This window comes from Pipra filicauda, unplaced genomic scaffold (genome assembly GCF_003945595.2).
Source record: "Pipra filicauda isolate LSUMZ 115617 unplaced genomic scaffold, ASM394559v2 scaffold237_size1200389_pilon, whole genome shotgun sequence".
In the NCBI taxonomy this organism is placed as follows: Eukaryota; Metazoa; Chordata; class Aves; order Passeriformes; family Pipridae; genus Pipra; species Pipra filicauda.
This window is the reverse complement of record NW_024104351.1, coordinates 393,716-409,114: the sequence shown is the minus strand read 5'-3', so window position 1 is coordinate 409,114 and position 15,399 is coordinate 393,716. Positions and strand designations below refer to the sequence as shown.

General features: G+C 35.6%; 1 protein-coding gene across 5 annotated transcripts in view; it reads left to right on the top strand.

Moving 5' to 3' along the window:
* SLC16A7 (solute carrier family 16 member 7) overlaps nucleotides 1-15,399 on the top strand; it is an 80,113-nt gene that overhangs the window by 57,330 nt on the left and 7,384 nt on the right. For all 5 annotated transcript variants that reach the window (XM_027730740.2, XM_027730739.2, XM_039381707.1 and 2 more), the window contains exons 3-4: nucleotides 11,277-11,420; nucleotides 13,050-13,862. In XM_027730740.2, the coding sequence (XP_027586541.1) occupies nucleotides 11,277-11,420; nucleotides 13,050-13,862 (957 nt within the window). The remainder of the gene's footprint in view (nucleotides 1-11,276; nucleotides 11,421-13,049; nucleotides 13,863-15,399) is intronic.

Below are 15,399 nucleotides of genomic sequence, written 5' to 3'. Positions count from 1 at the left end.
AAAACAGGAAAAAAGCCCACAAATGAACTTCCACAAAGATTCTCAGTTTTAGTTGAAAACTAAGTGTAGTTTGGAAAATACTGGGAAAAGGCAAATTCTGTGTCTCGTATTATCCCATTAATATACTACCATTGTCTGCATTTATACTCTAAATACGTGCCAAAAACTAATGAGAATGCTTAGTTCCCATTTTATATGATATTCTTTGAAACATAAATAAATTCCCTTCACCATTCTGGTTTCTTTACCCTTTTTCTTCTCCTTGCTCCTTCCTCTTCCCCTTTCCCTCTTTCTTCCCATTCCCTCAGCATTTATTATATTGTTAAAAAGAACTGTGTCTTGTTGATACCACCTAAGGAGTCTTTCCGCTGTGCTTTTTGCAACTGGACTTGTCTGTCTCACGTTGGCCTTTGTAGCCAACAGTGCGCTTGTAGCAAATGTGGGTAGAGCCCTTCCCAAATCTTCATTCACGAAGCCTAGACATGATGATTAAATATTAATATTATTAAATATTTACCTTACACAGTTCTTTATAAATGATCTAATTTTGGAGTTGTAAGGGAATTTTGGAAATTCCCACACTTAAGCTTCTAAATCTTAGAAAGATTTAGCCATATGTGAAAACCACCATACGTATTTGATTGGATAGTACAAATATAAAATTATAATTAAAATTATAAAATAATGTTTTAGCATTTTTTCTATAAAATAGGGTTTAAGCTTAATGATACTAATGTGTTAAATGCATTCAGAAATAATCTTGTTATTGTCAATGACCTAAATATGATGACTTCTCAGGACTCTTCCAAGTTATAAATTCATCTAGATTTATACTTCTCATCACATATATTCTAAATATGTAGATGAGATTTAATGATCCACTCACGATCCATAATTCACAGTAAGTGGTCTGTGAAAACATCGTGGGTAGTAGACTGAGTATTTTCAACTTGAAGTTTAATTATACAGCGCAAAATTGAGACCAGAAAGGAATATGATAAAGGAGCAACTGGGAAGAAGCAAGTATCTTGTGCTTTTTCTGAAATTACATATTATTACCTGTAACAATATATAAGGAATAATTTCTAAGCTGAGTTAGTTATAATATTATTCTGGAAGAAAACAAATACACTGTAGGATGATGTGCAGGATGAAAATGGGATATTGTATGAACATTAATGTGATGGGCAATTTGTAGAAGACAGAGAAATCCAAATGACAGTACTAATCCTAACTGAAATTGGCTGAATTTTTCACAGCAAATGCATTATCTAAAAAATGTACTGATTTGAGTTGCAGAGAATATACCCAACATTCATAAGAACTGCTAAATAGCCTGAGCAAGGTCTTCTGAAGTATTTTCTGTGACTTTTTTGCTCTCTACAATTCTGCTAGGCTTCCAAATGACAAAGTATTATTCTGCTTCCAGGAAAAGTATCTAGAGATAATTTTAAGTAGGGATATACAAATAGTGAATGAGAATAGGGAATAATAAATAGGAAGTGGTGAGTAATGAATATTTATGAATATTGTGTTCACATATGTATACACGGATTTTCAGAAAAGACAGTCATTCCTCAAAGAGAAAGAAATTAAGAAGGAAAACCTTTGTAACTATCTAATAACATAGTCAAGGAAAATGTCTATGAAGAATTAAAAAAAACTGTTTGGAGGTTTTTTGGTAGGGTTTTTGGGGGGGGGGTTGTTTTGCCCTTTTTTTGTTTGGTTGGGGTTTTTTAGGTTTTGGGTTTTTTTTAGTTCCCAACAATTATCTCTGAGATTAACAACATATCCCTTATTTTCAAGTTGCTATAATGGTAATTGTGACAGTAGATACTGTAATCTCTCTTCCTTTTCAGTTTTATGATCTGCAGAAAATTGTGTCCCCTTTGTAAGAGCAGAATATACAGAACGTGTTTAGCAGTCTAGTTCATACATATTTAACAATGTAAAGACAAATTTGATAGCTAAAAATTGTAATCTGCTTCGGCAGGGCACAAAGTACTAAACACCAAGTGTTCAGTTACAAATTTTCAAGTTCCTCGGAACTGAAAGAGTTAGTTCAGAAGGTTTCAGGTGAAAAATACTTACAAATGGGATAAGTACCTTCTATTATCCCAGAAAAAAACCCGTCATTTTTGTCATTAGGAGTCCAACAACAGAACGAGGAAAAGTGTTGGGGTTTTTTTTATTTTTATGGATGTGTTTGTGTGAATATGTAGCCTCAATGTCTGGGTAAAGCAGTTTTTTAGTAAGATTATTTTTGAGACAGAAAAACTATTAGATAGAAATATTGGATAGCTATGAGTGAACCTCAGGTTTCTGATTAGTACTAATTTCTCTTTGTTCCCTGAAAGTAGACATACTAGGATTTATTTTAATATTTTCAGAAATGTGATGCTTCTTTCAATACATGTGCTAAAACACAGATATTACCAAATTGAACTAAACCTTTCCCTTGCAACCATTCACAGAGAAAGAAGGAGCAGCCACTGATGAATGGATAACGCTTCAAAGATGAGACCTGTGAAAGAAAATCACTACACATTTTCATGAGCAATTTGAGTTATGCGTCATTAAATTCCTGCTGAATCCCTGAAAGGGATGCAAATTTAATTTATTATTAATACCTTGTATATTCGATACTGCTATAGGTAATTACATTTATTAATATTTATATATTAGTATTATTATCTTTACTGTATTTCTAGGGGAGAAAAGTCAGGAAGTCCTTGTTTGGTCTTCCATTTGAAGAAGTAACTTTTAATGGCGCAGGTTGTGAATTCCACAGTAATATCATTTAAGTGAAATCCCCAGCACATTTTTTGAGCTTTTCGATTCCTGCAAGCCTGTGAAGTCCTGAGGAGTTAATTGCTGTTAAATACTAAGCTTTAAAATTAATTGGTTTTTATTCTGGAGAAAAATTTCATTCATTCTTCCCAGCACTTCATATTTGCTACTGAATTTTCTAATGTTTATATTGATACACTACACGTTCAAGTTACAAGCTGATTGCTTTGGTTTTCTGTGAAGAAAAGAACATTTTTTTGAGAAGATAATTTGCAATGAAATATCACGTGCTGATGCTATTTTCACCTATCCTAATTACAGAGGCTTGCAGATCTTTTTTTGAAAAATATGTGCCTGGTGTTACAATATATCTATTTATATACAACTCTCTTATAGGTGCTTTAGTTCCATCTCATCACTAGCTTGTTCCCTCCTTTCTTCTTTCTTGTTTGTCACCTTTTTCTATACTTTTTGCAAATATCTATGCACAGGCATCACTTTACTCAGTAATACCGAAGGTAACAGGAAAACGAATAAAGGGAGAGTTAAAAAATGCTGAAATATTTTGCTGCATCTGATTCCCATTCACAGCTTTTTTAGTCGGTGATCATATATGCTTCTGAAATCTGCTGAGTGTTCAGCAGCTCATAGAATTAGACAAATTTCCTATTAAATATGATGAAGTTTGATATTGCTCATTTCAAAAGAAAGGTCGTAATTTCTCTTAAAGTCTTCTGTGTTGTGATCAAGTGTTTTAGCCTTTCATGAAAAAAATTCTGCAGCAGAGCTTGCAAAACATAATTAATACAAAGCATTGATACGTATCCATGAAAATAATAATCAGCTTGGCTACTCCTTGATTAAAAACTGGGCATTTTTCCAACTTTTTAAAATTCATAGATATAGAGTAATTTGCTAACTTGAAGATGTTTTCTAAATTACATGGCCCATAATTCCATACACATTCGCACCCTAGCAAACAAGGAAAAAAACCTTGTAAGCTAAACAACGGCTTTAATCAAAATACGTACTACCCTTGGTTCATGTCTCCGATGTATCACTGGAAAACAAACATAAAATACCAAGGCAGATCAGAGATCTGTAGTTCCTCCATAAAAGCAATACATTTAGAGCAGGTTCCAGCACCACTGATTGCTCATTTTGTTTCTTCTGAACATTTCAGGAAAAAGTCAGCTTATATCTGCAGTCAGACATATGTTTTTCTGACTTAAACACATCAGTTCGAAATTATCAAAGGTAACTTTTTTGGGAGGAGGAACCATGAAGAATTACTATGTTTCATATAAACGTCCTAAGGACTAGCTGAAGGTCAAATTAATCTTCATTAGAGATCAAGGATAAAAACTTGATAGACTTCAAGGCTCCTTCAGGGCACAAGTGAGAATGTGAGCATTCAGGGTAATGACACTAAGGAAATGTAGTTAAGAAGTGGTGAGCAAAATGTGATGGATGGTTGAATGACTAACTGCATCCTCCCTGGCAGGTTGTACTTTCAGCTGCTGAGCTATCCTAACTCATAGTCTAGCAACCCATTTCTGTTTGGTGGTATTTATTGCAAGAGCATTTTTTTTCTCTTTGCTTTCTGTCAAGGTTATTATATTATCCAGGTTTATGGAATCAGAGCAGCTAGTTGTAAATGTTATATGAAATGGAAAAAAAAATTCTGCCAAATGCACAGAGGAACTACAGAGAAAGCTTTCCAACAATTGTTGAACTATGTTACTTTCATTGATGTTACACAAACACATAGGATATGTCAGAAATGCAAGTTACCATTCCCATAAACATGATAAATAATCTAACATAAAAATAGGTGCATGACATTTTAAAATTTTCAAATTTATTGATATTATTTTTATATTTTTTTTCTGTCTGCCTTCTCTAAAGCCTGCCCAAGAGTACTGAAAGAATTCAGCCAAAGGTTTTTGAACTAGAGATAAGACTGTCATGGAATGCTTAGTAATTTGACTTAGTCCTGCTTGAGAAAAACAGCATGTTTTGAAGGTTTTTTCCAGCTTAATGAACAGGTTTTAAACATGTTCAGGATCAATTTTGAGTTGCCTTTCCTCTGAATGCCAGAGATAGCAGTCCAATAGCAGTACTAAGTATTGGCTTAAAGCCATTGCAGTTGAATGAGTTTTTGCAAGTGGACTTTATATTTTGTAAATAAAAAATAAGAAAAAAAGAAAAAAAAGGGAAAGAGAAAAATAAAGAGAAAGTTGAACTGATCTTAGTAAATAGTTGATACTAATATTAATTCTTGGAGCACCTTGGGTTTTTCCAGGCTTGTAGGAAACAGAAATAAAAAATAGAACTGAGATGGAAAGTTATCTGCATTGACTTTGCAAAGCAGATGTCTGAAAATGTGTTTAAATCACTTGACTTGACAGGATGGAATCTACAATGTAGCATTAGTGCGATTTGAAATAGTATATTGCATTTATTTTCAACTTCTTTCAGCTACTCCATTTAAATAAATGTCATATTGTTCAGACTGAGTCATGTTGCTTTGGCTCGATGACACTGTGAACACTGTAATGACATTGTCAATATATATTTAAAAAATTAGCATTTTATCATGAAAGTTCATCTCTAGTTCTATACTAAAATTAATGCAGGTGTAAAAATAAAAACCATAAATGCACTGGCAATATGCGAAACAAATTACAGAATGATCTTTAATTGTATCACTGCATTACAGCAATGAGAAATCATACTAGGACAAATGGAACAGATCCTCTTGGAAGCTGTGTTAAGGTACATGAAGGACAGGGAGGTTATTTGAGACAGCCAGCATGGCTTTGCCAAGGGCAAGGCCTGCCTGACTAATCTGTTGGCCTTCTATTATGGAGTGACCATATCAGTGGACAAGGGAAGGGTTACAGATGCAGTTTATCTGGACTTCTGTAAAGCCTTTGACTTGGTACCCTACAACATCCTTCTCTCTAAATTGGAGAGAGATGGACTTGATGACTGGACTGTTAGATGGATAAGAAAGTGGTTGGACAGTCACATCCAGAGAGTAGTGGTCAATGGCTCAGAGTCATGATGTTTAAGATCCCTTCCAACCCGTGCCATTCTATGACTCTATGATTGTTTGATCTAGTTCCAACCCCACTGCCATAGACAGGGACACCTCCCACTAGACCAGGTTGCTCAAAGCCCCATCCAGCCTGGCCTTGAACACTCGCAGGATGGGGCATCCACAGCTTCTCTGGGCAACTCTTTCCAGTGCCTCACCACCCTCACAAGGACGATTTTCTTCCTGGTATCTAATCTAAACCTGCTGTCTCTCAGTTTGAAGCCATTCCCCCTTGTCCTATCGCTACAAGCCCTTGCAAAAACTTTTTCCCCATCTTTCTTGTAGGCTCCTTCCAGGTACTGTAAGGCCATAATTAGGTCATCCCAAAGCCTTCTCTTTTCTAGGCCAAACAATCTCAATTCTCTTAGTCTTTCCTCATAGCAGAGGTCCTTCTAATCATCTTGAGGTCCCTTCCAACCTAGAAAATTCTATGATTCTGCAAAGTAAATTAAACACTAAAACATAGATTATATGCTTCTAAAGAAACTTTCATTCCTACAATGAATATACGTATAAATTAGATCCAAAGATGACCTCATTATGGATGTAAAAGACAATGATGACAGTTTGATACTGCTTGTATCCAATTGCTGCTATTATAACCATTCTGACTAGTTATTATACATTTTTTCATCCCTCAGAGAAAGTATTGACTATTTATGGGAGAACTGTCTAAAGTATTTTTTTTTTTTCATTTTGGTAAGAAAAACATTGATGAAAAAGAAAAGGCAGCAAGAATTCAAGTGTCCTAGATTCTATTATAGTTGCTGTCTTATTCCTTCTCACAGCCTGGTCATTTGCCTGAAACGGAAAGATATAAAACAAAAATACAGCTGGGAGAGTGTTAACATATTATGATAATGGTCTTAAATTTGGTTTACGGAGTGTATAATCTTTTGTGGCTGATGGTTTGTAGGTGTTAAGGGAGAGATCAGAATAAATATTCTTGTGGGTCTCCTGACTTAACATCTGCTACTTCAGGCTTCGGGAAAGTAGATTCCAAGATCCAGCAGTGCTTCAGTACATTAATATGCATTAATGTATAGCAAGATTTTGGCAGTGTTAGAGTATATAAACAGCTTAATCTTCCTTTAGCTAAGAAGAAAAAATATGAGAGAAATATAGACCCATGCTGGCATGCGAGTATTGCTTAAATAATTGTAGAAGATATTACATGTGAAATGAAATTTGTACATGGCTATAAAACATATGATGGCAAGCAAACAGCTGGAATGTATGTAGATTCGTCTATGTAAAGGTATGAATATGCAGTGTTTTATAAGACTCCAAACCCAAGTGTATGCACAGATGTCAGAAGAAAATTTTCAACCTACTTATCAGATTGAAAGGGTTCCTAGATAATTTAGGGAACTTAAACTAACTTTATGGCTTATGGAACAATTAATATTCCCCACATGCACAAATTTTAAATCAAAATACTGGAATACACATAAAGAAAACTTCAAATTAAGTGGAGCTGTGGTGGTAAATACACATAACTAACTTAAGGAAAACATCTCAAAGAGAGTATTATGTTTAAAGGAACTTTCAGTTCATCATACAGTCCAGATTTAGGTCATTTGGTAGTACAGAGTCAGACTGCTTTGCCTTTCCTCTTGTGGCTTCATCAACTGCCTACCTAAATTAATAAATCCATATTTGAACTCAGCTATCAGGTCTTGTAGGTGAAGCTAACATTGCCTACTTTGATCTGAAGATCTGTAACTGGCCTGGTGGTCCTGACCTAACTGCCACAGTGAAGATAGGCAGAGATGCAGTTTTCTTGTTCCTGATAAGGAACTGTCTGCACAATGATTTCCCTTAAAGGAGAGGGGAACTTAACATTTCTAGACAACCCTCAGAAAATGCCAACCAACCAAACACTAAAAACAAATTTCTTCCCTAAACCCCTAAACAAACAAGACTGCCTCATTTTCCTGCAAGTCAGGAGAAAAAAGGAAGGGTTGATGGAACTGTATTAAAATATATTAATGTTATAGTCAGTGCTCCCTTGGAGTGAATATTAGAGAAGAGCTTTGATTATGGTTGGAAAACTTGTCAGTGCATGCTGTCTTTTTGATTCATAATTTTATTTAAAATGCTAAAAATATAGCAATAGTGTACAACAATCTTTTCTAATGTCATTCTTCTCTTTTCAACACTTGATATCTGTGTGTGGTTTTACATCATCTTTTTCATTTGCTCTCACAGCTTTCTTTCTGGCTTTTCATGCTGTCTTTGTTTAATGGGAAAACAAACAGACTGCTGACAAGTCTATCTACATCATACCTGAAGTATTTGTGTAAGGGTACAATTCCAAATCCTGTCTGTAGTGAATGAATTTAGAAATAGTATGGTCAATTATTTCCCTGCTATGATACCTCTTTCCTGTGGAGTATTTACAGGACAATGGACACTTCGTGAACAATCCATACAGCTCTGAGGAGCAGTAGGCCTCACTTGACATAACTTTGGAGGTTATTAAAAGAATAGTTTATAGTTGCAAGTTGTGTGAAACTGTGTGTTTATGGTTGCAAGTTATGGGAAAACTGTGTGTATGTGACCGATAAAGAGAAAGCTGGAAAGTCCCCTGAAAAGTCCCTAAGGCGGATTGGTAGGAGGGACTTTGGGCGGCGCAAATGACGTCAGGACGCGTGGACAGGGCATCGGGACCAATGAACTAAAGGCACGAAACGTGTGCACGGACTGAGCTATCCAATCGCTTTGTTGTAATCACGTACCCGGAAGGACCTGACTGTATAAAAGCTAACTCATTTAAATAATAAACTGAACATCGTTTGATCAGATTGATCGTCTGTGCATTGTTTCTGAACTCCTGCCACTGCACTTTCCTACATTTTTCTGTCTTATCAAAGGAACATTTTAAGTAAGACTACAGCAAGGCAACATTTATTGCAACGGTAATTTGAGAGAAGGTTGGAATGTTAACAAACATTAAACAAATGTTTCATTTTCAATTTTGTAAATATTTCCATCTCATCACAGGAAGAAGAGCTTGGAAATAATTTTTAAAATAATTTTTTAAATCATTATTTTGATATCTTTTAAGTGAAATACTGTTATTGCGTTTAGCAATAACAACAATTAAATATTTTTTTTAATTGCCTTAGGTTTATTTTCAAAATTATAAATATTATTTGATATTAGGTTGAAACTTTTTGCAAAGAGTTCCACTTAAAAGGGTCTTTCTTTGACTCAGGGAAAATATTTATGTGGTTTATGTATTTCAAACAGGCTTCCTTTCTAATTCAAACATTAGCCAAACCACTGATTTTCCAAACATAGCTCTATAAAAAAAAAAATAAATTGTAACTGAAGTTATGCTTCAGCATAGTTATGAGAGCACAATTTTATTAAGACAGAAGAAGTAAACGTGATACATTTGGGATGTGCTTACAGTGTAACTTCTCTGTCCTTCATGTGTCACTGCTTTCTCCATATGACCTCAAAGGGAAAAGCCTACCTTGTCACCATTCTGCTCACTGGTTCCCCCCAAATGGAAGTAAAGAAATGTTAGATATGTCATCATATAAGATGTTGGTTACATGTTTTAGTGCTTCGTGTTTTAAAGTCTTTTAATAAATCCCTGGAGTATTGTCTATTTGGTGGTCAATGCCATGCTGAGGATGTTTAAGTCTGTTGATTTCAATATATGGTTATGCTTCAGCTGCAGTTCAGTGAGCAGCTGAGACCATCTCCTATGCTTCTGTCTGTGAGATGAGTCCTAATGCCTTAAGTCTGAGAATACTTTACCTTCTCAGTAAAATAGACTGTTTATTCTCTATGCCCCACCTACCTTGAACTGGGCAGGAAAATAGATTGCGTTTACTGGTGACAAGCTGAGTGTACTGGCCAGTGACTGTGCTGCTTGGGCAGGAAGCCTATAGGACCTTCCCTCGACTCCTTGGCACCCAAGCTATTTAGTGAATGCACAAACTAAGATCTAAACATCACTCAAATCTTTGCTTTCTAGTCAAGTTAATTTCAAGTTGACCTCTGTATTCACAGAGCTATTAGAAAACACTGGCAGGCCCAGGGCAACTCTATTGTAGAAGCTTTTTTGCATAAGGAAGTAAGCTAAAACTTGATCATTTGGCACATCCTTAAAGCTTCTGTTGTTGATATTCAGGTGGTACTTAACATTTGCTGTCTGTCCATGATAATACTCTAATACATTTAAGGTAATTCAAAGAGTGGAGTCTATAATAACATGATGCCTGTGAAAGCACACTTTCAAACTTGGCTGGATTTGGCTTTTTCAAAACACGGAGTTTCTGGCATTTATTCCTTTAGATATTTTTTAAAAAATACTACTGTTAGCAGTACTGTTGCTAGTGCATGATTTGCAGTGAAATCAGCTGCAGAGCATGGCATTCCACTTTATACCATGCGCCTACTTTATCTTAAGTTTGAAACGCGTTGGTTTTATAATATTGGGTTGGTTTGGATTTTTTTCCCTTTTTTGAATGGGTAAGTTTAGTTATTGCAAAAGCAAGACTATTTATAATGGTTTGGGCCAAATATAGTGCAGTCAGATGCTATGGAAATTTACCTTAAGAGCCTTGACAACCTCTTAATCTTGATATGTAGCACACCATCTATTCTAGTCATGGTCATTTAAAAAACATATAATGCATGTCATGCTAAATTGCACACTAGATGTTTGTTTAGTATGGATGCAATTACACCATAAACTGAATTGCAATTAAAACTGAAAAATAGACCTGTAGCAATATTTTCAAAGTTTATAGGTCTTTATGCTAAACCACATTTTAGATTTTCCCAAACAACTTATAATCATCTTACTGCCTGTTAACACTCCCCTCTTGATGAGGTAAGGGAAAATGGGCTGCAGGGGCCAGGGATTTACATTCTGATTTGACAAGCTTTAAGTTTTAAGCTTATATATGGTTCCAAGTAGGGATACAGGACATGCTGCAGTATTAAGGGCAGGTTTTAGTTTGCTGTGCCTGGAGATTCATTCCTCCTGCTCTGTGAATTGTTTTGATACCTGTCTCATACTTGAAATTCTTCCATCCTTGCACTTTCAAAACTTCCACTGACCAATCTCAGTATTGATTACTCATTAACTGTAACAATCCTTCTTGGTTGTTTGATATCTTTAATCTTTTTGCCCATCTTCATAATTAATCAATATTTATATTGTCATGGAGACAATATATCCGCATCCAGGGTCATGCATCTGCAAATTCACAGAGTATGTTTGTAAGACAGACTGATACAGAAACAACTTAACGCTTTCCCAGATCAAAGAGGAAAGCATTTCAACATATTGTAGATACAAAGACATGTATGACGGAGTTACCTGTTACCTGTCATTGCATTTTCTTTCTACCAACAGGTCCCATAAGCAGTATTTTGGTGAATAAGTATGGTAGCCGGCCTGTGATGATAGCAGGTGGTATCCTGTGTTCATTTGGAATGATTGCAAGCTCTTTCTGCAATAGCGTCCTTGAACTATATATATGTATTGGTGTGGTTGGAGGTAAGAGTCCTGTTTAAAAGGTTATATTATATGTTGTTATATTATATGTTGTTATATTACATTACATATATTACTATATAAAATTATTTCTAATAATGTTCTACCAATGAGCCTTACTGATCAAGAATTCTCTGTGTACAGAGGCAATCCAAGAAGGTAGCAAGATCAGTTAATTTCAGCTACCTGAACTATCTAATCCTTTAAATTAGCTGGTAGGCTGTTAAATTATTTCTTTTGATAATTCAGAAGCAACTCATGAATTTATTCAGTCAATGATGTATGTATGGACTGTTCCACACTGCACTATAATAATGGTATAAAAATTGATTGGCTTGTGACAACACTTATTACAGTCATTTGTGTACAATTTCACATTCATTCTTCTAGCTTTCTATCATGTTGCACTGCAAGCAGGTTGAGAGATGCTAGTAGGATTTTAGTAAAATTGTGAAAGCTTGTACCACTTTTCTTTAGGTTTGTGCATACATATAGTCTTTCAGAAAAGTATAAACTTTCAGTGCAATACTTTTCTGTTTAAAATCCGCCCAGTGTAATAATGAAATTATTCATAGTCATCTATCTGAGGCCTAGATATTGCCTAAAGCAATGAACTAAAGTTATCGCATTGCCAGTGAATTAAATAACCTCCTTTTCAGAAGTTGTGGGGTTTTTTTAAATTCCCTTCTCAGAATAAGGAAGGTGAGGCAAAATATTGACAGGTAATAAATGAGTGTATATTACATAAGAATATGTATTATTATGAATTGTATATTCATGCTCATCTTTCTTTATGTTGGGACTAAAGGAGTCCTTCTTTATTTAGTGATTAATTCTTAAATTTCTTATTTTTGATATCCTAAACTCAGGGCCACTGAAAGAATAAAGTCAGAGTCCAGGAATGGGCCATCAGAGAAGAAAACTTCAGTGCCATCAAGCAGATGCAAAGCTACTTATGTCTTATTGCCCAGATGTCTTTATAGAGAGAGAAGACCTAGAGGTTCAGCTTAGGGTTCAGCTTATACATTCAGCTGATGTGGATGGGTGATCTGATCCGATGTGTGTCCTCTGTAACTCTTCCACTATTAGTGATGACATGGGGAACGGGAGCTGAATATGCTCTACAATAATTTGCTATTTTAAGCTCCAGTTTAGTAGACAACTTGGATCTTAATTAGGGTTGGAAATAAAAAAATAGGAGATTTATGCATTTAAATACACCCTGCATTCATTATAGCTGAGGCGACATTTAATAACTTTGATAAAATGAGCCAAGAGAGAATTGCATTATAGCTTAGCAAATATAAATGTGATGAGTCAAGGCATTGATAACCATAATTCCTCTCAATGTGATTGCCCTGACTCTATCATTGCTGAAACACATCAAGGAATTTTGGCTTTTAATGCAGTGCTACAGGGGGGAATGGACAAAATTTCACCATGACACAGTCTTGACATTAACACACGTAGACGGCAATGAAACTGTATTTCATCCTCTGATGCTAGTTGGTTTTTATCTTTATTGAGAATCACTGGGTTAGATAGTGGTCATTTTAAAAATAACTTGAAAGAGGTGCAATATGTTTTTCAATGCATGACCTGCAATAATATTGTCTTTTATGTGTCATTTAGGTCTGGGTTTAGCATTCAACTTACAGCCTGCCTTAACCATGATTGGCAAGTATTTCTATAAGAAGCGTCCCATTGCTAATGGATTGGCCATGGCTGGAAGTCCCGTGTTTCTGAGCACATTGGCACCTCTCAATCAATTCCTCTTTAATGCTTTTGGCTGGAAAGGAAGCTTTCTTATTCTGGGAGGACTTCTTTTGAACTGCTGTGTGGCCGGGTCGCTTATGAGACCTGTTGGACCGAAAAAAGTCCCAACTGTGAAAAAAGATGTTGAAAAAGGCACAGGAGATTCTGCCTTGCACAAAAACAACAAGAAGTCTTGTTGGCAAACTATGAATAAGTATCTAGATCTGTCCCTCTTCAAACACAGAGGGTTTCTGATCTATTTGTCAGGAAATGTCATTATGTTTATTGGTTTCTTTGCTCCAATAGTGTTCTTGGCTCCTTATGCCAAGCACAAGGGAATTGATGAATATTCTGCTGCTTTTTTGCTATCTATCTTAGCCTTTGTAGACATGTTTGCTAGGCCTTCAATGGGACTCGTGGCAAACTCCAGGTTTATCCGGCCAAAGATTCAGTATTTTTTTAGTTTTGCTGTCTTGTACAATGGGGTCTGTCATATCTTGTGCCCTCTGGCAAAAAATTACACTGGCTTGGTGATATATGCTGTATTTTTTGGGTTTGCGTTTGGAATGGTTAGCAGCGTTCTTTTTGAGACATTGATGGACCTCGTTGGGGCTGCCAGATTTTCCAGTGCGGTTGGACTTGTCACCATTGTGGAATGTTGTCCTGTGCTCATAGGCCCTCCTCTAGGAGGTAAGAATCTATTTCTTTCCATTTTTTCAGACATTACAGCATAATCTTGAAATTTAACATTGAATAAATATAAACATTGTTCTTAACGTTATTTAATGTTTTTGCTATGACTAGAAGTGTACTGTAGCAGCAGTATCTTTGGGCTTTGCAGCTGCAGGTTCACATGAGAATCTAAAGGCATTTATTGTGTGCATTTGCAAAAAACAGATTAAGACCGTATCTCTACTGGCCCATAAATCCATGTGGTAAATGTATGTTTTCCTGATAGCACATAGAGCTAGTTTTGCAACCTTGACTTAGATATATTCATCTCAAATTTGCTCTTTGACAATGAAGTTCTTACTCTCTTGAATTGATTGAGTCTGTTTTTGTGAAGACCTCACAGAGTGGCTTATAAATTCTCCAACCTAGTGACAGCTCAAGGAGCAATCTCTTACACTCGCTTAAACAATTTTAGTTTGTCTACACAGAGAGGATTGACATTTCCAGAGAGAAGAAGCTAGCAGGGGAGTGTCAGAAGAACAGGGGCATCCACAGTAGCCTAGGCAGGGTGAACGCATGGTGGGATTCCATCATGGTGCCATGGAGCGTTGCGCCCTAGCATGATTACACACCACAACTCTGCTCACATTCAGTTCTTTCACATGTTTCTATAGCCAATGGATAAGGCAATTCAGAATGTGAACTGACTGAAAGATGGCAATGTTACCAACTTCTCTCTTTCAAGTGTTAGGGGAGCTTGGACAGAGCCTAGGTGTATAGCTTCGACTACATTCATAACTTCTTGGCTTCTTGCAGCAAAAATGATGAAATCTTATGTAAAATATTTTCTATTTGCTAGCTTTTTAGTCAGTATTTAGTAATGCTGCTAGTAAGCTTTATAATTTTAAGGTCTCTGATGATATAAGAAACTAAAAAATAGACGCTCAAATCTTGTTGAGAAGCATTGGTGTGTACCTTGGTGTGTGTGTTGCAGTGTAAACCTAACAATATGAGAATACAAAGATAGTGAGATTGCCAACTTTGTGAACATATACTATACCCACATAAACACTGCCTCAGAAGTCAGCAAGATTATGTGTGCCTAAAAGCATTTCTGCATATCGAAGTGTTTTAGATTACTGTCAGTATTTCTGTGAAAATAGCATTGTTGTGTGCAATTGTAAATATGCCAAAACAATTCCACTCGTTTCAGTAAAATAATATTTGTACAAGTAAATTTTTAATACTTCTCAAGGCAATCCATATTTTTATCATCATTTAGCATACAAATTCATGAAAGTTGAACAAAATACATTTTTCTCACACAGACTCTTCCTATGCCACCTAGTGGGGGGTCTGAGCCTGTGACCTCTGGAGTGCAGCCTTTTCAGTCAGGTTCTGAAATCAGTGTTAACTCTAAAGATATTAAATCTAATATTTATGGAGTAATAGCTTACACAACTATTTTTTTCAGTATATTAGCTTTTCAGGAGTTTTGAAAAACATTTGATTGTGCTATAGTTTTATGAATAATTGATTTAACTTGTTAAATAGA